The following is a 24,752-nucleotide window of genomic DNA, read 5'->3' as shown; positions in this document are numbered from 1 at the left end:
CATTCCTCTACTCAATATGGGATTCTAGAGATGATTAATATACAGTATATCAGTGTGTTCCCAGCTCTGGTCTTCCAGGTGTTTTGGATTTCAAACAGGATGTTTTGGTGCTTAATTTGTAAAACCATAATATAATTTGACATTTATAAGGCTTTTCCTTAATCCCTCTTTATTATCCAACATTTTCACTTATCCAACATTCTGCTGGCCTGTTTATGTTGGATAAGTGAGACTCTACTGTATTTAAGAATGTAATACACTGGGAATTATTTTAAATTATACTATGGTTATTTCTTTATAATTCTGCAATCAATCTTCTTTTTATAATTGTTTTTTCACTCAGTAACAGTAACCCAGATTACATATCATATTTTTTTCAGGGAGAAGATGGTCTGACTGGCGCCCCTGGTGTTCCTGGTATTTCTGGTGAGAAGGTAGAACCGATTTATATAACTCATATGAATGAAGTATATTATTTTTCTTTTCTTACAGGATTTTGTAGAACCTAGACTAGAGTGTTGCATTTGTTTACAAAAACACTAATTCCCTTTTAGCTACTAAATTCACAAGAGAGTCTTGTGAGTGTCCCACCTTTTTGCTTAACTTTGCAGGATTATTTTTGTGACAATGTGAGAAGTAAACGTTCTGTTGAAAACATGGGATCTTTTTTCTGAGACTGAGCTATACAGCAATAGCATTCTTACCTCTAAACATCACAGGAACACATAGTTGTGTACTGAATCTAATCAGTATGTATTGTCCATATAGTATATCATATTTATTTATGTATTTACCATCCCCCCCCCCCCCCCCGTTCTCTGGGAAGACAAAATATCAAATTGATGTGATAGCTACTGAGAATGTTTTATGTTGCTTTTTTCATGTATGGCATTTATTTACAGTACTGTTTTTGTTGGTTTTTTTGTTTTGTTTATGTGCTGTTATTTTACCCTTTATCTTGTTTTATAATTCAGATCATTCTAAATTGTATTATCTAAAGGTTCATAACCCTTACAGGCATTGGACTGAGACAATAGTTCGCCATGACAATGAGACTGTGGATGCCTCCAAATGATATTTTTATGGTTGCAACCTCCCTGCCATAGTCACAAAATTTTAATAAGGGGGGAGGTGCCTGACTGTCATCAGCTTCCCTTGGTTACTATGAAAAGAAAGATGACACACTTCCATAAAACTGCATTTTTAATTGGTGTCACTAGAAATCTTCTGTCTGGAATCATACTAGGTTACACAAAAATATTAATATTTTCATTTATTCACATATTCATTTCCATCTTCCTTTCTAGACAAGATCCAATGCAGCTTGCAGAAATTTTGAAGACAGGATCACAATTTTCCAAATTTTTTATTATTAAAAAAAATAAGTTATAGTTAGTTAAAAGAATAGATTAAAGCAATTTAATATACAACAGTTTAAAAAAGTAAAAAGATTAAAAGATAAAACCACAACTCAAAACTCTTTTTGCCACTTAAATCATTAGCCAAGGGCCAAATGTTCTTGAGGTAAGGGTGGAATTCAAAGAAAGCATTGTCTCAAAGATTAATACTTTGGAAGGGACATACAGTCTTTCAGATATTGTGGATCTGAGATGTATAAAGGTCATAACCAGTACTTTGAATTGTTTCCATAAGCATCCTAGGAGGAGTAAAGCTACTTCAATGATGTGTGTGTGTGTGGGGGGGGGGGGACAAGGAGTGTCACATTTTCCCCAAAATCACCCCTAGTCATCACACTCATTGCAGCATTTTGGACCCAAACAGTTTCCAAAAGAGCCCCACATAGAGCATTGGATTAGCACTAAAAGAGGTTCCTTGGAGTTAGATGGGAAAGGCATATCAAAGGCATACTGGTAACATCCAATCCCAAAATTCTTGCTAGCTTCCTCGCACAATGATCCTTCCTTCCACACAACTCTTTTTGTTTTTTCATTTGTCAGCAGTCAAGATATTCCAAAAGAGCACAACATTTTTTAAAGCCCTCCTTGATTCCCCAGAGACACTACACTGGCCCTCACCCTACCCTTGTCTGGCTACAAAAGGGTAAGCCCCTTTGGTAGCACCCACTTCTGTGACCTCAGGTGGCCAGCTTTTAACACCTTGCAGAAAAGTGTTAGGTGGAGCTGGAATAGTACTGGAGGACTTTGTCCTGTACAGAACAGATGTCATGCAGAAAGCGATATAGAAACAGGTAGACGAGAAGTAGATAGGTAGGAGCAAGGTTTCTCTCCTCTCAGAGGGCTGGTATTGGAGGCAATACTGATTCCTCCCCCCACCCACACACACTTTGCTAACTATTCTTATTATTGATAGTTTACACCATATTTATTAAATAAAATTACATGTACTTTTTGTTGTGTGCGCATAAGAGTCATGTCTGTGCTTTCAGCTTTCTTTGCCTAGGGTATATGTGTTATTTTCTGTGTGTGTCTGTTGCTCGGATAAGAAATTTTGCTTTGATCCTATTTTTCCCTGAGCTGTCACTGAAGCATATTTTTACAGAAAATACAGCTTGGGTGGTGACTTTGAATGCCCATCTTCAAACAAAAAAGCAATAAAACTCCTGCTTCATGACTACTCTATTGCTAATAAAAAGTCTGCTGCTAGAAATAGCCCTCAGTGTTTTATCTACCATGAATACTACAGCGGTGATCTTCACTATTAAGTCAAGTTGGTCCTGTTTGGTATTCATGCGGCTGTTGAGAACATAACAGACCAGAATATTTGAAATGAATTATTGAGGATTTTCAGCACCCAAAATTACTTTAATAGGCATAAGGTGGCACAGTCTGTTCTCTCAAATGGATGCTCTTATAAGAAGGTATTAATGGAAACTTCAATCTCAATAGTGAAATACAAGGGTAGTTCAAGCTAAATATCGATAGCTTTCAATTCTCAAATGTCTATTCAGAATATCAAATTTCTAACAGAATTTCCATATATGCATTTATTTTGCTGCTGTTTTATAAAAAGGAAGACATTTAGGAATTTCGGTGTTGTCATTTGTAAAAAGAACTAAAGCAGTAATAAAAACCAGAATCTTATACGGGCACAGAGAACATATCACAAACTATTACACAAGCAGAGAAGAAGGAGGCAGTCATAGTGGGACGAACCTCAAATGTCTGGCTTTTCAGAGATGGAGGAAGGGTCCATGGAGCCAGGACAATATGGGAAGGGAGGCCTGAAAACCACCAGGTCTTCAACACACTCTTCCATAGTGCACCCTCTTTCACCAGGCCAAACGTTTGAGGGATACACGACAAGACAACCTCCTTCTCCCATTACTTCGCCTACATTTTCATGCATTTTCTTCCTACCTCTACCACCAGTTTTATCTTCTGCCACCATCATTATATTCACTTCTGCTATTTCTGTAACTATACTTGTAGAACCCATGGCATCTAGGTCAATCCTTATGAGTCCCTTGTTGTGTGTGTGTGTGTATTACTCAGATGCCCCACCTTAAGGATAACATTGGCCAACATACATTTTGGTGCCTTAAATGTTAGATCTGTTTCCAGGTATGTGTGAACTGCTGATTTCCAAAATCAGACCATTTTCCCTTATCAGCTCTAGTTTTTGGGATACAGAACATATGCTATACCCTAGTCGCCATCTGCTCACTCTTAAAGAATCATGATAACTCTCTCTAAGAAGCTAAAGTTGATGCAATTGGTCCAATGTCATTTTCGGAATCAGTGCTCCAAATAACCCCAGGAACAGGCCAATAAACCAAAACTCTGTAATGAATTCCTGAGTCCCATATACAAACATAAAGGGAAACAAATCTAAACAATGTGGCTCGTGTTTTAAATATCTATGTGATCAGTGAATTCTTGCATTTTTTCCTTATACAGGGTGAACATGGCTTGAAAGGTGACAAAGGTGATGTGGGTGAAAAGGTAAACAATAACAAATTTGGATACTAGTTCTGTTTGATGTTACTAAGGTCCTTTCCACATTGCCCCTATATCTCAGGATCTGATCCCAGATTATCTAGCAGTGGAGACTCATATAAAATCAGTTAATCTGGGGTCAGATACTGGGATATAGGGCAGTGCAGAAGAGGCCTAAGTCTTAACCTGATAATTTCCCATTTCAATAGAGATCCAGTGTTTTTCCATTTATAATACTCCTGCTCCTTGCAAGGATAGTAATATAGAATTTTATTGTAAGACATATTGGTGTTTCATCTAGGAATAAAAAAGACTCTTTCAGAAACGTTATAATTGTTGTTTTAATTGGATTAGTATGCAGTGATCATATTTCATGTTAAGCCTAGTCTAGAAAAATAATTGTTAATATCCTTCTGATAGTACCTTGCTCTATATTTACACAGTGCTCTTGGCTAGCCCTCCTTAAATGTCTGGCTGATTTTTGAGGACTGAGGCCAGCTGCCAGATAAGATATCAAGTTTGAAAGGAGAACATCATATTCAGAAACTTTAATTTGCGGTCATTACTGGAATTTAATTTAATGTTTGCATTGATTACATTCTATGTTGTTCAAGCAGCTAGTATTGTATCCACATTCTCCCATCATTTTACATTCACAAAAATCCTGCAAGGTATGTGAGGACCAGGATCACAAACTGAGCTTCATGACTGAGTGATGATTTGAATGCAGGTCTCACTAACATAAGCTTAACATTTGAATTATTATAGCAATGTGATATGTTAGAAGCTAGCAATATACACAAAATAAGGAAAGCAATGTGCTGATTATACTTAATGTCTCATCCCATTAGTTGCAACAGTGTCAAACTGAGTGCATAGCTAGATAAAGAAATACTGTGTGCTCAAGCATATAGCCGGGGGGGGGGGGGGGGGCTTGAGGGGCTTCACCACCCCCCACCACCCCAATTCTCAGACTGGTCCGTGAGAAGGCCTTACATTTATTATTTAAACTGTTATGTTTACTCATATCATGATCTGATCACCATGCTCAATATATCCCATAAGCATGGGGGTATTGGGATAACGATTCAAAATGTTTGCTAGGGTAGATCCTCTCCTACCCAGACTCAGCCCCCCCCCCCCCCAAGTAAAATCCCAGCACCCCCCCCCCCCCCCCAAATCAAAATCCTGGCTAAGGGCCTGTGTGTGCTGGTCAAGTTTACAAGTTATCCTTACTATTAGATCAATGTAAGCCAAAATGGTTGTGTAATTTTACTGCTAGAATTATTATTTGAGTGAGAGGGCATCACAGTATGTGTGACAAGCTCACATACTATCTAGCATTCACTTGAAAGGGGAACTCCAAAGTGGAACAAATCATGGTGGCCACCTTATATTTATTAGTATGACCACTGCTGCTAAGCTATGGTCAATGGATTCCAAGCATACCAGGAGTCCCTTGTGTTCATACACACCAAGTGAATTGAGTATCTCCACTAGGCCTCAATAGTTGACTGGCAAAATTATTATATATGGTAGTATATTGGATAAATAGTTTTCATGTCTGAGAATGAAATAAATGAGAATCCCATTCTGTGGCAGCCTGATATATATTGTCTCTTTAGTGATATTTCTTTTGAGATGAGTCAATTCAACCCTAACCCTCAAGGCATAGCCACCAATTTTTATATATAGCAGTCTGCTTCTGTAAAAAATAATCAGCAGTAGATCTGAGGCGAATAGCTGAGGATTTATTTTTTCAAAGAGCCTGGACTAAAGTTTCTGCACAACTTTTGCCTGTGTTTTTGCTTCATCAATAGCAGCCATCCACAGTCCATCAGAAAATGAATTTGTATCATCTTATCTTTCCAAAGCAACTTAAAATCTAGCTATAGCAATTGTTTTAGAGTCCATAAGCATGTCTGATTAATAAACCTCCTTTTCTATCTACATAACATACTGTACGATAAGATTAGGTAATATCTGATCATGTAGGAATGAAATTGACATATCAGGAGAAGGAAACTAAAAACCGACATCTATTATTAATAGTTGAGGGCTGGGTAAAAAAGTCTGGACAGTCTGTAAAATATGTTTTTATATATATTAAGGGTATGAACCTTTTAATGATTTTAAGTAACTCCTCAACAGCTGTGCCAAAGCATCTGTTTGCTTTACAATTGCATTTTATTTGGACATCAAGACTTGACTTCAGCTGTTTCTGCCACTCCACTTGAACTATTTTTGTTTGGTTTTTCTTCAGAATGAACTAAGCTTTGAAAAAGGCACAGCCACTCATTTGAAAATTTTATGTTGTTGATCTTGATCCTCAGAATGACGTTCATGTTTTTTCCTTAAAAATATTATAAGAATAATGTATTAAGATAATTATAATCCTCTGGATCTTATCTTTCGGAATGAATAGATGATTATAAGGACTTATAAAAGTGAAAGTCAATTCAAGTAGAGTGATCCGTCCTTAACACTGAAGATATTGGAATATTAAATACTGGAGGCATGAACATTAACATTTGAAGAGCTAGCCTGGCTATCAGTGCTCAGCACCTCCTATCCATATTCCTTGGTGGATTTTGTTTGTGGTAGAGATCCTAAGATTGATCTGTCATGGGGTACTCTTGGCTAAATTTCTTCATAAAAAGTTTGCCATTGCCTTTCTCTACAGATTTTTTTATTGTGTCAGAAGTGACTTGAGAACATACTACAAGTCACTTCTGGTGTGAGAGAATTGGCCGTCTACAGAGACGTTGCCCAGGGGACACCCAGATGTGTTACCATCCTGCTGGGTGGCTTCTCTCATGTCCCCGCAAGGTAGAGCTGACAGGTGGGAGCTCACCCCATATCACGGATTAGAAACGGCAACCTTCAGGTTAGCAACCCAACCTTCAGGTCAGCAGTCACTGCAGCTTGGCAGCTGAGAGAGTGTAATTTTTCCCAGGTCACCAGTGACACTATATGGCCAAGTGGGCATTTGAATCTTGATATCCAGAGTTCTGATCCAACACTAAAACAACTATGCTTTGGCCTTGGTATTTCTATCAACAATGTATTCCTGCATGCTGAGAGCAATAAGGCCACAGTTTTACCGCTTCTCCCATCAGTGTGGACATACGTTCTACCCTTTAACATTGCTGTGAGCACTTCCCAGGTTGTATTAATAAGATGGAAATATCATTTAAATATGGTATTGAGAATATTTTTTTCACATTTTTACATGGTTTCCCCACAAACATGGGGACGTCTTTCAAACTCTTGTAGTGATTTCTGTACAATTTTGGTTTATTTCTTTCTCAAGTAGAATATTTGTGGGAATTGACAATCCTTTCTTTCTCTCTTCATTATGAAGTACACCTAAAAGAGAGGAGATAAATTATTTCCCCATGCTACTAATGCCCTATATGTGAGCCTGATTTTTTTCTTTCTCTGATAATTTGGAAATGGCAGTAATAACCCTGAGAACATGCAAAAATAAAAACAGAACTTACATCCAAGATAACAACAGATGAATATTTAACTATGCATGAATTGTTACCAACACCTGTTCAGAAGCAGAGAAGTGCTGTGTGTGTTTATCATTTCTGGACAAAAACAACAGACTCATTTTTCACAGAAAGCACAACAGCAGAGGTGTTGTTGTAAAGAAAGATGTACAATATGTGTTTCGCAAGTCACTGAAGATACAAAGATAAATCCAGCTTTATCATTGCTATCCTATCCAATACCTGGAAAGACAAATTCATTTTAACAATTGCATGTAGATTTATTAAGTCCCTTGCTGTAGTAAGAACACAAAGTTATGGGAGATACATATGGTGGACATGCACACCAGGGGCCCATATCCAGTCATGCATTGCTAGGAAATATAGACTACCCATCACTGCTGAGCTGTACATCTCTCTTCACAGTTTGTGCTTATGGCAGCAACAATAATGGAACAGTGCTGCACCTGTTTCATCTGAATCCCCCTTCTTTTTATTGCTAACCTATTTTTGTAGTTGATGGTTAATTTCTGTTAGATTTTATTTTATTATTTCCTTGGCTGTTGTAAGCTACCTGAGCACTAATAAAAGAGTAGAAATATACAGTATACTTAGTTTTAATAAGTGAATAAAATGTGTCATCTAAAGTGTTAGTTATTCAGTTTTTTTTTAATCAAAATCATCATTTCTTCTGTGATTTGTTAAACTCGGGTTTGTTTTCTTTATTCACATACCATTAAACATTCTCTGTTTTACACTTCCTTTGGAGGGGGTCTATCACCTGCTGGATTGGCAGCATTGTGAATACATTTGACCACTACTTCATAGCAGCCACTGTTTTATTTTCCCAGTTTGTTATCACATGTCATCGTCCACTCAGAAATTCCTAGAATCCAAAATATTCTGAGAATTAAAAATGGTGTCTTCCAGATAGCAGTTGAAAGAATTCAAACTGATATGAATGAGATACGAAAGGAGGGAGGGTGTCACCTCCATTTGTTTTGGAGTTAATGCTGAAAATTTGTTCCTTTCAGTTTACTGTTTCAGTAGTTATGAAATGTATAAACACTTTAAGTAAAGGGTAAGGTAGCCATTAAGGCACCGTAATTAGATAGAACATTTGGGAAGGCTGTGTTCAAAAGATAGGGAGCATCATTAATGTTGCTGCTTATTTATGTATTACTAAACCAGAGCCTGGGAAATATTTTAAACTAAATTTCACAAAATTCCTTAGCCAGTATGGCCAATAATCAGTTCTGGAGTTTTATCCCTCTCACAAAAAAATTAAAACAAAACACCATTTCCAAGGTTTGTGCAAAGCTGTCATTTCTTTTGTGTTCAGACTAGTTCCTTAAGTATATGAAGGATTTGTTTACATGAGCCCAATATCCCACAGAGGCTATGAAGTCACTGCTAGGGTGCTTCCAGACAAAGCTAAAACCTGTGCACAAACAGGTTAAAATAATCTGCTTCCATGCAGGTTCTAGTGCCAACCCAAACCCTGGGCTTTCAGTAGGGGGAGAGTAGCTACATGCCATTTTGAGTTCAATCAGGAGGGCATGAAGCCACCCCAAAGCCCCCCATTTGGGCCAGCAGCACAGCCCTCTCCCTACATTCCTCCTGGTATGAGAAAATGATGGATCAGGAGGGGGAAGGGGAAAACCCAACTCCTAACATGCCATTTTCTCATGCCAGGAGGATTGTAGGGGGAGGACTGTGCTGCTGACAAGCCCCTCTGATAAGTTTTGAGGTCTACATGGGGGAACTGGAGGGGAGGGGAGGGGAGCCCAAAGAAGCAGGATGGCTGTGGGGACTGACACCTGACCGAGCACTTCAACAAACCTGGGCCTTTCAATAGGGCCTGGGTTTGCTGAGGTGTTTAATTAATGCAGAGTAAACTGGTAACAGCGAAGGTAACGGTGCTCCATGCAGTCATGCCGGCCACATGATCTTGGAGGTGTCTATGGACAACACCGGTTCTTCGGCTTAGAAATGGAGATGAGCACCAACCCCCAGAGTTGGTCACGACTGGACTTAACATCAGGAGAAAACCTTTACCTAAACTGGTAAAACCTGGTTTCTTCCACATTGATTCGCTTTTACCAGAAGTGTTGTTTGGACGCCTACAGTAAAAGCAAGACAGGCCTCTCATTAAAGCCCTATCTGGAAGAGACCTTATATGTCTACATATTTCCAGCTCTTATTGCAGAGTAAACTATGGGAAACTGGTTTAGCCCCACATTAAGGAAGGTTCGGAATACACAACCGACTCTGATGGAGAGTGGTCCACTGTCTGCGTGGACCACCCCCACCCCACCCCGCCCTCCCTTTCCCTGCACTTGTCAGCACAGGGAAAAGGGATGAATCAGGACCATGTTGTTCCCGTCATTACTGCTGAATGGCTGCAGAGTTGCAGAGGGTGCTCCCGACCATGCCAGGAACCCTGTACTGATATATCCGCCGAGGCACCTGTGTGACCACAAAGGAGGGTGGACCACTTTGTGACTATCTGACAGTGCCAAGGAAGGGAAACTTTTGGACCAGCTGGACCATGTAGACTCTGCCCTGCTATTGCAAGTTGGATATGGGGTGTGAGGCAGCTTATGGGGCCAATATTGAGTATTAATGTTCCAGAGTGGCCATGGATTAAGCAGCCAGTGTAGACAACCCCTAGGAAGTTCTTGCAAAGAGGGACACCCTGGAGCAGGACAACATACTGCCAAGTGTCCCATGTTACTTCAACTTATCAAAGCACAAATGTTTGCAGGCCAAGGGTTTCCTTTCTCCTTCATGAAAGTAAGTAATTTTGACTGTGGATTTATGGAAGCCTTCAGTACTTTGCAATTGACAAGTTAATGTATAATTTTGTGGCAAAAGATTGCTTGTTCTACAGGAGAAGGAACTAAGGAGGAAAGTGCTGGGAAATGTTTTTTTAGAGTGAAGCCAGACTAGAATTTTGGCAGAATGCAGACATTATTATGTGTATGTGATCAATACACTCCTTGAAAATGAGACTGCAAGTATTAACTTGCAATACTTCATTGTCATTCTGAAAATGGCAAAAGTAGTTTGTTTGGGGTTTTTTTTTTAAAAAAAAAATCAGATTGCGGGGATTGATTTTGGTTTGTAGCAGCAAATATACAGGTTCAAGTCATCTAGTGAAAGGGGGAAATCCAACTTATATAAAATCAATGAAGTATTCTAGAAAAGAACTTGCCTCTAGTGTGTCTGTTTGAAAGTGGACTATTGATTTTCCAGTGTTTAATGATGGTATATGTAACAACATGCGAAAATAAAAATTGAAACAAAATGTAAAAGGAAGGATGGCATTTTGGCCTCAGCAAGCGCTACAGATCTAAGAGTTGTTGGTGATGTGTGTGGCATTTGAGAAAGGAAGATTAATTTATTTCTAAATGAAAAGTTAGAATGAAAACTGTTGTTTTCTTGCTGAGAAAGGCATGTCACTCACCCAGTATAAATTCCACCCCAGTCAATGGAATTTTCTTCCCAAGTAAGTATTAATAGTATTTTGGTCTGAAAAGTATACAATCTATCAGCCAGATATTTAACTGCTAAAACTAATTTCCCTGACAGTAAAATCTAATCAGATTTGGGTATCTGTGCTAATAGATGTTAGGAATAACATTATTTCATTGTCCAGACAGCCAATTTCCTTATCATGCCCAAAGCAAGACATCCTTGCATTTTTCTTCCAGCAGAACTATGCCAGAACTTCTAAATTTCAGTGATCACCAATGGCAACTCATGTCACTCTGCCTTGACCCACATACTCCCCATTGAATTATTGGTGCGGTTCTCCCTACTAACAAAGAAGTAATGCCATTAATCCTGGAAACTGAATTTTGAAACTCTTAAACCTAGGAATCCTGCTGTCTTCCAAATGGGAGTTAATAAGCGGAAGAAAGGGGGGGGGGGTGTGCAGAGGATGAAACAAGATAGCAAAAAGGAAAGAGAAGTGTTTTGTTGAAATTGATGAGCAATAGTGTTTTCTAAATTTGTAGAGCAGCCTCACTGGCAAGGGGGTAAGGAGTTTAATGAGAGACTGTGTTTTTCGTTTTCATCTGGTAAAGGTTCACGTGCAACCATTTAACTCAAACTAAAATGGGGATTTAATGTAAACTTAATAGTTAGTCTCCCCTGTTCCAAGTAAATGTAATGAAATTAGATTTTCAAACTCATTAGCAATTAAATGTAGTGTCTCTTTTCTGTCAACTTTCTTAAACTAACTTTTGGGTTCACCTTTGGGCTCAAGTGCTTTCTCCAAAGGAAAGTTGAAGAAGAGGTTAGGTATCAGATCTCCTACCTCAACATTTCCCACACCAGATTGCTCCCCACTGTTATAGCATCTCTTAGAAATAGTCAATAATTAGGTTCAGTTAATAAAGTAGCCCCATTTTACACCTCAATTTCTGTGTCTGGTCTCCTTATTTCTTGAATTGGTCATCAATTGAATTAGATTTTTAAACTCACTTGCAATTAACTAAATGTGTTGGCCTGTTTCTATCAGCTTTCCTATCCCTGAACAAATCATTAGGAATGGGGAAGGACATACACACTGCTTGTGCTTTGTAGAGGAAGGTTTGGATAAAAATGCAGTAAAGTAGTCTATGTGAAAAAGTATTCACTAGGACTAACAGTGTTAGCAGATGTGGAATGAAACAAAAGGAAGTGTAGTTCAGACTTTAAAGAGTGTGTTGTTGACACTGTTATTATCACTAACTGCGCAACATCTCTAACAAAAGCAGTAGTTTGCTGGAGCCGCCATGATAATAAAATGCAGTCTGTGAAGCAATGTCAATTGTCAACTGCTGATGAGAAAAGATTGGTTCTTCACTTACCTTTAAAAAGAAAACACAATAGCTAGTGTGCCATCGCGCCTGGGGCTGTAAACTCTTAGTGAAAGAGGCATGGACGTGACATCTTTCCCCAGGGGATTGCTTCTTGCCCTCCTTTAGGGAAACTGGAACTCCCAAGGACCAAAACACTGTAGTTAACTCAAAAACTGGGTTTATTGTTCACAAAGGGGGTAAAAGAAAATATACATTACAGTCTGATTGTTTAAGTCCGTGGAGCCTTCCAGATCCCTCTTTCTCTGGCTGTGAATGCCGGAGCAAACTCAGCCTCAGTCCAATGACCTATATCTGAAGACAAGAGTCTTCCTCTGTTGCCAAAGGACTGATGCGAAGGCGCTTGAGACTCCTCAACGTTGTTCAGGTTGGCCCTGAACATGAAGTGTGAGTCCCAAGGGTAAGAACCTCAGAATTGGTGCTGAGAGGTAACTTTTGAAGGGCTTTTTGAGCCAAGCCTCTCTTTCACGTCCATCCGATAGAGAACTTGCTGATGGAATGAAAAGGAGGAAACACAGTCCTATTCCAGGAAGAGGTGGAGCCAAACAGTTTTGCTGAGTGAGCAATATAACAGGTACAAACAACATTGATTGACAGATATAAATAACCAATCCAACTACATTTACAGGGTAAAGGCAAAATCAGGCATGATACAACAATTCAAATCTTGAAACTTATAGTTTGACATATAGATGGCGCCACTCGCGCCGTCACAGCTAGTTTCTCTGTCTTGTAAGATCTCAAAAGTTTTTCAGCGTAGAGGAAAACATCAAATGGAAAATCAAACTTCATATGTGATTAAACATTGATCCTATTGCACAAACAGTTTCTTCTTTTATGTTTTTCTGACTAGTACTTATTGGAACTGATTCTGTTTCCCTTTTCAGAACTCTTTTTGGCCCTTCTTAAATATTTCAGTTCTATTTTCTTTTCAATATTTGTTCTAACTTGCTTCAAATCTATGCTTCCAGTAATTCTGGAAGCACTCTGGTTCAATCAACATGAAGGCAACCAGGGAATGCCTCCAAGCTGGAGAGCTTTCATACCAGATATCTGTCTGCAAACCAGAACAAAGGCCTAAAGGCCCGTGTCTTCAGCTCTGTCTTCTAATTTGTTAAATTCCAACATCTGGAGGGGAAATGACAGAGCTGTTACTGTTGTCTGGACCCAATTTATATGGAGCTGCAGCCATGAAAACACAAGGCTAATTATAGAATTTGGGCTTGGAAGTGACCCTAAATGCCGTGAAGTCCATCCGCTCACCATAATCAGATCTCAGACTTTGCTTCTCTAATCTAATTTTTTTATTTGTTGATCTTATTGTATCCTTTCCTTTGCAACACATCATACAGCAAATACCACTGTAATATTCAGTTAGCAGTATTTCTAGTCAACAGTACATGGAATTGGGGCTGGACCCCAGAAACTGTTCAATGCATGCCTCCCAGATGTTCCGTTGAGGCAAATCAGAAATATTTACACGCAACCCCACCATGTGCCTTTAGATCTACTCACTGCTGGAATATAAACCACAAAATACTTATAAAATTGAAATTTGGCCCCTAGGTCAAAAGGTCTTTTCCCTGCTGCACAGCATGCAGATTGGCTGGCACTTGTGACAGTCATTCAGTAATCCACCCTCAATCCAGAAATGGCTTTTTTCAAAGAAAGGATTTTTATCTATAAATAAATATAAGAAGCATTTAACTAGTATAATATTTCTCTTATAATAAACATAAATATCCTTCATTATTGTAATAAATTTGACTATTTGACTACATAAATCATTTACATATAAGTACTGAGTTTGAATAATGACTTCCATTTGCCTGAACTGATTTTTTTAAAAATCAGAATCTGTGTGTCTGGATTCACAATAGGGAGAAGGGCGATAACTAATTCCATCATAATGAGAGGTACATCTAAAATTAGGATTTATCTAAAGTTTCACCTAGGATAAAGTTTGGGGTACATCGAGTGAATGATCACAAAGTCAAGATATCTGCAAAATGTACCTTTGGCTTTTTAAGTAGTGGTTACAGTCACAATACCTCTTTGTTGTCATGCTGCCACATTGTTTTGTTATAGATATGGGGAAACTTTCCAGTTTTTTTTTGTACTCCAGCTCTTATTAAACCAGTTCACCTTGCCAATAATCACACATAGTGAGAGTTGGTATTCCACTGATATATAGAGAATCACAGGTTTGCCATAGTCCTTAGAGACAGAAGCACAGTACAGCAGGATGGAAATAGTCTAAGGCAATGGTTCTCAACCTGTGGGTCCCCAGATGTTTTGGCCTTCAACTTCCAGAAATCCTAACAGCTGGTAAACTGGCTAGGATTTCTGGGAGTTGTTGGCCAAAACACTTGGGGACCCACAGGTTGAGAACCACTGACCTAAGGCCATGGAAGAGAGTGGGGTTTGCCTTTCAGGTTATAGTGTTTGTTGTGAGATGCTGTACCTCTCATTATGAGGGAAACACTTGTTTGAACTAATAGCCAGGTCCCCATAGGCTAGCACTTTCATAAAAAAGAAGTTTGGTTAGTAAATTTCCTAATTTCTCTGGAGCTTGATGATATTGCAGTTTTTGGTCTAAGTTCATCTATTGTATGGACCACAGCAGTGACCTGCTCCCCCATGACAGATTCCAATTACAATTAGTTATTATCCCCCACCCGTCACCATACTTTCCCCCTTGTATCTCATGTCTTATTTAGACTGTAAACCTGAGCCTAGAGAATGGCGTTACTGGATTTGGATGCTGCTCTGGGAGCCTTTTTTGATGAACAGGGAATAAATAACTTCAGATAAGGAAATAATAGATACTTCTAAACTTTGTAGTTCTGAGTTGTAGATGGAAGAGCATCTCCATGAAAGGTTGTAGAGTGACTGCCCTCCTTCAAGCATAAATGGAAAGTCTGGAGGTCCAGATTTGCAGAAAGACAAAGTTAAAAACAATACTACTGAAAACTACTTCTGATTTGGGAGGAGACCTGTGAAGCAATGGAACAGTAAAGATATATGGAAACAGAACAGCAAAAATAATCTTGGTGTCTCTTATAGATTGGCATTTCTATGGCATATATGGACACCTATGTGCATGCCTCTCTATAAATATTCTTAATTTTCTGAGGCCCAACTCAGTCTATATAATTATAAAAAGAAAATGAATAGAGCAGATCCAAGGCAGGATTCAGATTATGTCAAGATGGGTTGTTGTATGTTTTTCGGGCTGTATGGCCATGTTCCAGAAGTATTCTCTCCTGACGTTTTACCCACATCTATGGCAGGCATCCTCAGAGGTTGAGGTATGGAGAAACTGTTCTCCATATCTCAGCCTCTGAGGATGCCTACCATAGATGTGGGCAAAACGTCAGGAGAGAATACTTCTGGAACATGGCCACACAGCCCGAAAAACATATAACGACCTTGTGATCCCGGCCATGAAAGCCTTCGACAATACATATGTCAAGATGCTACCAACTGTATAACAACAGATGCAGATATATTTTGCCATCCAAATGCAAGTGATTTTGAATCACAATGATAAATATGACCAAATCACAAGTTTGATATATGGCAAACCAAACTGATAGTGTTACAATATGTTGGAACCCTCATTGATCCAGGCAGTTCATATTCTTTTCATAACAGTTTAGTAATTGGTCTTGATTTAACACAGCTTTTCTGCTTCCGCCTGTCTGTCTTTTTTCATTCCTGCCTTTTGAACAGCACTTGAAGAGAAGTCTGGAAGAGTTGAGCATCTTACTGACAAATGTTCAGAGCGGATAAATCATAGGACCATAGGAATCATAGGAACCACAATGGGAAAAGAGAAAGAAAGGCAAAGAAGATCATTTCTTTGAGAAAGCTGATGGTTTAAGTCACCCATTATTGAGGACTGTTTATGGCAATGTTGGAATGCAATAGGAAATTATAAAAAGGCACCGTACTCTTAAAAGGGATGAATGGTAGCATGGAAAAGAAAATGCTGGTTTGTTTTGCAGTGTTGAAGAAATAAAGACTTCAAGAGAAGAGTATTCCCAGAAGATGTGCGGCTTTTACTAACCTTTCCCTTGTTCTTTGTTCCCTGTCTTTTCTTTCTGTCTCCCTTTCATTTTCTGATTTTTGTAATCCTTCTCCAAGCACATTGATGTTATTTAATTTTGGTTGCTAAATGATGCTTGTCAGATGGCCCCAAATGGTGCTTTAAATCCACAATATCAGTTTGAATGCTTCAGGTAGTTAGCAATGCAGTCAGCCCTCTTCATTCAGTCATTAGGGATAAGGGACTTCTGTGAAAGTGCAAACCCACAAATAAGGAAATTGTTATTTTTTTACCTGAGAGAATACCTCTCTAGGACTTTCTAGGTCTTCCACCACAACACTATGGTCAGCCTCTGCTCAAAAATGGAGGTGTCCTCTCCAGAAATCTCTAGGTCCTGATTGGAGGAAGTAAACTATAGAGCGACACTGGAAGACCCAGGAATTAGAATCATAGAATCATAGAGTTGGAAGAGACCTCGTGTGCCATCCAGTCCAACCCCCTGCCAAGAAGCAGGAAGATTGCATTCAAAGCACCCCCGACAGATGGCCATCCAGCCTCTATTTAAAAGCCTCCAAAGAAGGAGCCTCCACCATTCCGAGAGAAAACATTTTAAATCAAATCTGCAAAAATCGAAACTGCAAATGAGGAGGGACAGGTGAACTTTAGATTATATAAAGGAAGAACTGGTATTTAGTGAAGTTCTACAGTTGGGTTTGCCATAAGTCTGAAAAACCTAAAAGGCCCATAAAAACAATAGCATGTAAAGGAAAGTTGCCTTGCCATCTAGGAAAATGTACGCTGCTGGCTGCCTGGATTTAAGAATTCAGAGTATATTGCAAAATGATGCCAATCCAACACTCTGGATAGAATTCTAGCTGATGTATCTTCTAATCAGCTATGGAGTTGGGAAGTAGCAATTGTTAAAAAGGTTATGTGTAAGTAAGGGCTTTTCCCAGTAATAATGGTCTGAACTACACTATACCACATTTAAAACTTAATTCATATGTTCATGCATTTTGCCATGTAACAATAAGTTCTCATAATTACGGGAGACAATATAACCTCACTAAATAGTGGGATATCATATGATTTGAGTAATGTTCTGTGCTGTGCTTTTTGCTCTTGCCTTATGTTTTGCTGCAGCTATTAAGGCAGTAGTGAAGGATATGTTTTCTATTATAACTTAAACTATGCATTATTTTCCATCAAAAATTGGTTACTTGTCTACTTGCAATGTCAATCCAAAGTGAGAGTTATTGGCTATATCAATGTAACACTGGAAGAACCTTTGAAATGTACATATGAATACATGCCTTCATATTATTTACCTAATTCTTGGGAATTAATGCTTCGTGGTAATGAAGCCTTTTGGTGAGCTAAAAGATTTGCACTGCAGTACTTGAACATATACCTAATTCCATAGACAACTTTTTTACAATTCAAACACTGTGGCATAGAGATTGAAACTTCACAGGAATGTCAATGGGATTTTCTGAATTATACACAAAAGCTGAGATGTAGGAGGAACACTAATAATGCAATTAAAGTCCATGTCTTCAACCCATGTGCTCTTGGTTGGGAATTCAAGCTCCTTTTGATGGTACAGCAATTGAACCAATGTAGGGCAGGCAGAAACTATCCCAGTATTTTTAAAAGCCATAAAAATTCGGGGTGTATGTATATGTGTGTGTGTGTGTACACACATACATATACATATACATATACATATATACACACACGCTGAATTTTTAAGGCTTTTTATATATACATACACACACATGCACAGCGGGTGGTCCAGGACATATGTGGTTATTCTGAAAGAGTTTGTTGCTTGTGAGATTTGTCTTTATTGTTCTACATCTAGATAAATCACTTTTATCCCAGAAAGTAAAAAAAAAAAATCTTCTTTTTTCCTAGGGTGAAATGGGAGATAGAGGAGAGAAAGGATCAGATGGAACACCTGGGACATATGTAAGTTGATCAATTACTATCCTCTGTTGTTTATATTGTAATTACTCATTGTAAGAAACTGGAAATAGTAATTGTTATGTGTCGCACATTCCTATTTGGGTAATGAATGTATAATTCAGTTTCATTTTTAAAAGCAATATAATAAATAGGATTGATGTTATTTATACCAGCTTCTAGTTATTTTCAAAAGTTTCTGTCTGCAGAAATGTTTTTGATTCACCAGAGGCTACTGCCAATTGAAAAGTGGAAGCTGTTTTCAACAATTTTACCATCAAAGCCCTCTGTGACTCCTAAAAAAACCAGTCAAGAGCTGCAATATATTATGCATATTTCTATTGCTACCACCATTGTGTTTCTGGTTTAGGGGATGTCTAATTGTTGTTACCATTCCTAGCTTCTTTGAAAAGATCTGTTTTGAAGGGTGTGCCTGAAATGCTATTTTAATATAAGATATAAACAGGAAGTTATTTTGAGGAATGTGTCAAAACATTCCCAGGAGCTATTTATGTGTTTCAGTATATAATATCACTTTGTGTTGTGGATCATTGTAATTCCAATGAGATTGACTGATGCAGAAGCAAAACAAAAAAGATAAATACATGGAAGTTTGAATGCAAGGAAAAAAGATGCTTCAAATTACAAATTATGTGCTGTGAAATGTTATATGCAGTGTGGAAACTAACAGTACCCATGAGCAGCTCACATCATGCACTTCCTCTTCACCCCATTTGATTTTGCTCTTTGTTTCCCATTTCTTACTCCCGAGAAACTTTTCGCATAACTAGTAAACACCATTACCAGCAATGGAGATAGGGAGAAGGTACAGGGAGGTCTCATTTTGTGGAGAGGGAACCATTTGGGATTTAAAAAGTGAGGTCATGGATAATGGATAATGGGAGGTTGTGACAAAAAAAGAGAAAACTCCAAAAACATCAGTTTGGGTCAAATTTCATCCAGATTCCAATTATTTGCATCAAATTTCCCCAGAGATATAGAAAGTAGATCCTAGTAACCTGAGAATAATATGACAGGTTTAGGAAAACTAAAACCTAGTTTTCGACATATTTCAATATACGACTGTTAGGTACAGGGAAGCAATTATATTAATTCCCTGTTTTGGTGTATTTTAATGAGGAAAACTTTATTTCCATACCTGTACTGTATTCCCAACTGCTGCACTAAATACATCTTTCATACTTTGAACCAAAATATAAAATGCAACATTTAGCCTTTTTTCATCTCCTTGTACAGTGGTGAGATGTAATAGCTAAGACTCTAATGCTTAGTTAGAAGCCAAAATGTTGCTGATTCTCTGGCAGTTGTTCTTGCCTTAACAAAGGCCTTCAGCAGGCGCAACAGTAGTAGTTTAGCTTAAACCAAAATTCCAAATGTCTAAAGCGTCTGCACAACTGCAGTCCTTATTCTGTAGAAGCCTACCTCCTGGATGATGGGAGAAGGGGACCTGTCCATTTTGAATAAGCACTGAGATATCCAGAATAGTACGCTACCAAAGCCCATAAAAATCCAACACAAGTTCTTCTGCTTTAATGTGATCGGCTCCTGGTAGTGGACACCACACCTAGCATCAAGTTCCAGCAACAGAGCAAAAGCTTGTCCATTAAACTCTTGTCCCCAGTGCTGCAAATCTGCGGAAGTGTTTCTGGCAAAAGCCAGTTTTAGGACCTCATCACATGGAGGTCCTTAAGCTGGAGGACAGCAGGCTAATCCATCAGGGAGCAGGTCAAATCTCTTGGGCAGCAGGGGGAAACTGTCATTAAGCTTATCACCCCTTTCCCCATTATACAGAGAAACCGTTGCTGACTAGCTTTCCCCTACGCTGTCCCAGCTTAGTTAATAGCCACCCATGTTCTCGGGGCTCCATCCTATGACACTTTCAGGACAGATCCCCACTGGAAGTACTGCGTCATGTGATGGACTCCGACAGGCTTCATCCTGTCTCTGTCCTGGCAATGTCGTAGGACCGGTCAAAAGCCCCATGTGATGAGGTCCCTAAGTGATGAAACAAGGGACCTTGTCACATTGGAATATAATCAGTTTATATCAGTATGTGTCCTCTATTTTTTATGGCTGGATGTGTACTGTAGTCAGAGGGGATGCATACTGACCCCATCACACCCAATCATTACAATTTGAAAATGCTATGCTTTGATTCATCATGCCACAGAAAACTAGCTCCTCCCAATCTATTTGAATGCCTCTCTGCATCACTATTTTATCCCCCTCCCCCATATTATGTAGTGATATAATCTAGAAGTCTTGAACTACCGTTCTCGTGAGATTTATAATTTAGCAAATCCCATGTGCAATTACTACATTTCTGCAATGTTTTGTAGATGAATTCCAACTGAATAAATGGGGCATACATCATGTGACAGGACGCATTTAGAATCATCTTCAAAGAGTCTCAGAAATAGAGTATATCCCAATGATATAAGATCAAAGGATAGCTAAAATCCATTTTCAACCAGAGGGGAAGAAGTATTATTAATTGACAGAGAGTAACAAACAACCACAGATAGGACTGAGGGCCTCTGAAGGGTCCTCACTCATTTAGCAAATTAAGTATTCTTTTGGCATGTCTACACTGGCAAAAAGTCCTAGACCCATTCACATGCTGGTTGTTCCCAAGATGCACAGCACTTTCCAATAAGCATTGTAGTTTTATTTATTTATTTATATTTTTGTGTTCTTCAAACCATCTTTGTCCTGTTTTAGTTTGCTGGAGACTCTGGAATATCCTGGGGATTTGTACCAACCTGGACAGTGGGACTGGGTCTGATTTAGCCTCATTTGCTGTCCAGATGGGACACTGCTGCCATCACCTTTACCCTGTGCTTTATGAGTTCAGATCCCCCTTCCTTCTTGCTGGTCGCATGGGCACCTCATTTGGACAGCATCAGATATGCTTCTATGACCAGCATAGGGGAATTCAGAAGGGGAGTTCAGCAGATAGGATGACCAAGAATTCAGATGGTACTCCATGGCTTAGGTGCAGTGATTTGGAGAAGGTGAAAAGATGTGCTTCCAGGCCATCTAGACCAGTGGTTCTCAACCTGTGGGTCCCCAGGTGTTTTGGCTCACAACTCCTAGAAATCCCAGCCAGTTTACTAGCTGTTAGGATTTCTGGGAGTTGAAGGCCGAAATATCTGAGGACCCACAGGTTGAGAACCACTGCGTAGAGACATGATCTATGAAAAACATGTATCTCTATATAAACAACCATAACAAGCCATAAAGTATACTCAGTCTCATGGTACATAAAGTGGAAGGAGAAGAGTATTATCCAAATAGACCCATAACTTAATGAGGTATTTCAATGGCTTTTATCAGTGGGAAAGGTTATTTCTCAGATTTGCACAATTGTTACTAATGTGCTCCCAAGGCTCAGAACAAAATACTGTAGAGTCTCGCTTATCCAACTTTCACTTAGCCAATGTTCTGGATTATCCAACGCACCTGGATCCACCCAGATCCACAGCTCTTTCTCTAGGCAGCAAGGACTGAACGTTTATTGGGTCATCAAGTTCAGTGGTTCCGAACCTGTGCATCCCCAGGTGTTTTGGCCAACAACTCCCAGAAATCCCAGCCAGTTTATCCGCTGTTAGGATTTTTGGGAGTTGAAGGCCAAAACATCTGGGGACCCACAGGTTCAGAACCACTGATCTAGACCATGTCCTTAGCTTCAGAACAAATGTTCTGGATCCAGGCCTGCTTTTAGGCAGATTTACATTGGGCTAAACTGCTTGACATAAATGAGCCCGTAGCAAGAAAGCAAGGAAGTCCTAAGCAACAACATTCTGTAAATCCTTTGAAATGTGTGTACTTTATGGTTTGGATTTGTTTTGTGGTTTTATATATATAATATGTTAAAAGGCTGGTGTGCTTTTTTTCTTAAAGAATAGAAAATTAAATCAGAGGATTGATTTCTATGGTAAAATAAATGGTTCCACATATTTTCTAAATTTATTTTTTAGCCAGTACTGCTTGCAGTCCATAGCAATTTAACTAACCGAAACATCAATTCAAAATTACAACATTATAATTTGCATTTATACTGTTTCATCCATTGACATTAACAAACTATAGAAAATCCTTTCCTTCAGTTTAGTTCTCCACTTGTTCTGTCTTATTTTGACAGAGCAAAGGTTACATCAGACTTAACTCTTCTGTTGCTGGCAAACATAATAAAGGCTATATCAAGCTGAATCAGAAGTATTCACAACTGCTACCATTAAATCCAAAGTGCATATTTAGAAGCTCATATAGCTCTCAATGATGCTTTTTCCAGATGGCAAATTAATAGGGTTTTTTTTTGGCAGGAAGTTAAATTACACAAATATAAGTATTTTGAACACTTGCTGATTTGATGTTTCTGTGCCCATCGTAGCACAGATGTTGCTTATACTTCTAATGCCAAATGTCTCTCTCCTGTTACTGAAAACCAGGCAATAATACAGTAGAGTCTCACTTATCCAAGCTAAACGGGCCTGCAGAAGCTTGGATAAGCAAATATCTTGGATAATAAGGAGGGATTAAGGAAAAGCCCATTAAACATCAAATTAGGTTATGATTTTACAAATTAAGCACCAAAACATCATGTTATACAACAAATTTGACAGAAAACGTAGTTCAATACGCAGTAATGTTATGTTGTAATTACTGTATTTCACGATATATTGAAAACATTGACTATAAAAATGGCTTGGATTATCCAGAGGCTTGGATAAGCGAGGCTTGGATAAGTGAGACTCTACTGTATTAGGAAACCCTGAGGTGGGGAAGGGATGATTTATGGTTGTAAATTCACTTTCTCATATGGAAAGTCATATATTTTTGGATGATGGTGGTAATGCTCATTAGGTATATCCATTTATTTATTGTATAGATTTTTGTTGTTCTGAAATACTTTACCAAGAAATAGCAATTTTGCCTAGTTATATAAATTAATGCCACAAATAACAATATCCTTTTGGTTTTAAAAAACCCGATAATAAGTATTAGTGTGTATAATCTTTACATTTGCCAGCTGGATCCTGAGCATGAGATACAAGATTTTGTGATGGAATGGAATGGATTTCATAATAAAATACGCTATCTTGTTGAAATTCTCTGAGATTTATGAAACTCCATCTCCTCTAAATAACTGAATACATATTGTGTACGTTGAGAGCTTTATTAAGAAGTAATGTGTAAGAAGTATTATCATCATCATAATCCATATCTCACTTTATCTCTCTTAAAAGACACTCAAGCTGACTCTACATTTTATAGTTAATGCAGTTTGACACCACTTTAACTCAATGCTATGGACTCATGAGAGTTGTAGTTTGGTGAGGCAATGGCACTCTTGGCAGTGGAGACTGAAGACCTTGTAAAAGTACAATTACCATGATTCCACAGCACTGAGTAATGGCAGTTAACCTGGTGTCAAACTGTTCTACAATGTAGATACACTCTCAGTAAGATGAAAGGAGACCACGTTAGTCTAACTCATTTGATCTATTGATTAATGGGGTATATCATATACCACACAACCTCTGAGGATGCCTGTCATAGATGTGGGTGAAACATCAGTAGAGAATACTTCTGGAACATGACCATACAGCCCGAAAAACACACAACGGCCCTGTGATTCCGGCCATGAAAGCCTTCAACGACTACTCGAAGGGTCACTTTCGATTCATACAATTATAGCACTTCATAGAATCATAGAATCATAGAATAGTAGAGTTGGAAGAGACCTCATGGACCATCCAGTCCAACCCCCTGCCAAGAAGCAGGAAATCGCATTCAAAGCACCCCCGACAGATGGCCATCCAGCCTCTGCTTAAAAGCCTCCAAAGAAGGAGCCTCCACCACAGTCCGGGGGAGAGAGTTCCACTGGCGAACAGCCCTCACAGTGAGGAAGTTCTTCCTGATGTTCAGGTGGAATCTCCTTTCCTGTAGTTTGAAGCCATTGTTCCGCGTCCTAGTCTGCAGGGCAGCAGAAAACAAGCTTGCTCCCTCCTCCCTATGACTTCCCCTCACATATTTGTACATGGCTATCATTTTCTCCTCTTAGCCTTCTCTTCTGCAGGCTAAACATGCCCAGTTCGTTAAGCTGCTCCTCATAGGGCTTGTTCTCCAGACCTTTGATCATTTTAGTTGCCCTCCTCTGGACACATTCCAGCTTGTCAACATCTCCCTTCAACTGCGGTAACAAGAATTGGACACAGTATTCCAGGTGTGGTCTGACCAAGGCAGAATAGAGGGGGAGCATGACTTCCCTGGATCTAGACGCTATACCCCTATTGATGCAGGCCAAAATCACATTGGCTTTCTTAGCAGCCGCATCACATTGCTGGCTCATGTTTAACTTGTTGTCCACAAGGACTCCAAGATCTTTTTCACATGTACTGCTGTCTAGCCAGGCGTCCCCCATTCTGTA

General features: G+C 38.9%; 1 protein-coding gene across 3 annotated transcripts in view; it reads left to right on the top strand.

Moving 5' to 3' along the window:
• Positions 1-24,752, top strand: part of col19a1 (collagen type XIX alpha 1 chain) — a 280,321-nt gene that overhangs the window by 123,730 nt on the left and 131,839 nt on the right. For all 3 annotated transcript variants that reach the window (XM_062982112.1, XM_008118858.3, XM_062982115.1), the window contains exons 10-12: positions 381-434; positions 3,879-3,923; positions 18,251-18,304. In XM_062982112.1, the coding sequence (XP_062838182.1) occupies positions 381-434; positions 3,879-3,923; positions 18,251-18,304 (153 nt within the window). The remainder of the gene's footprint in view (positions 1-380; positions 435-3,878; positions 3,924-18,250; positions 18,305-24,752) is intronic.

This window comes from Anolis carolinensis, chromosome 1 (assembly GCF_035594765.1).
Source record: "Anolis carolinensis isolate JA03-04 chromosome 1, rAnoCar3.1.pri, whole genome shotgun sequence".
In the NCBI taxonomy this organism is placed as follows: domain Eukaryota; kingdom Metazoa; phylum Chordata; class Lepidosauria; order Squamata; family Dactyloidae; genus Anolis; species Anolis carolinensis.
The sequence above is the reverse complement of the archived record's forward strand: the minus strand, read 5'-3'. Positions and strand labels throughout refer to the sequence as shown.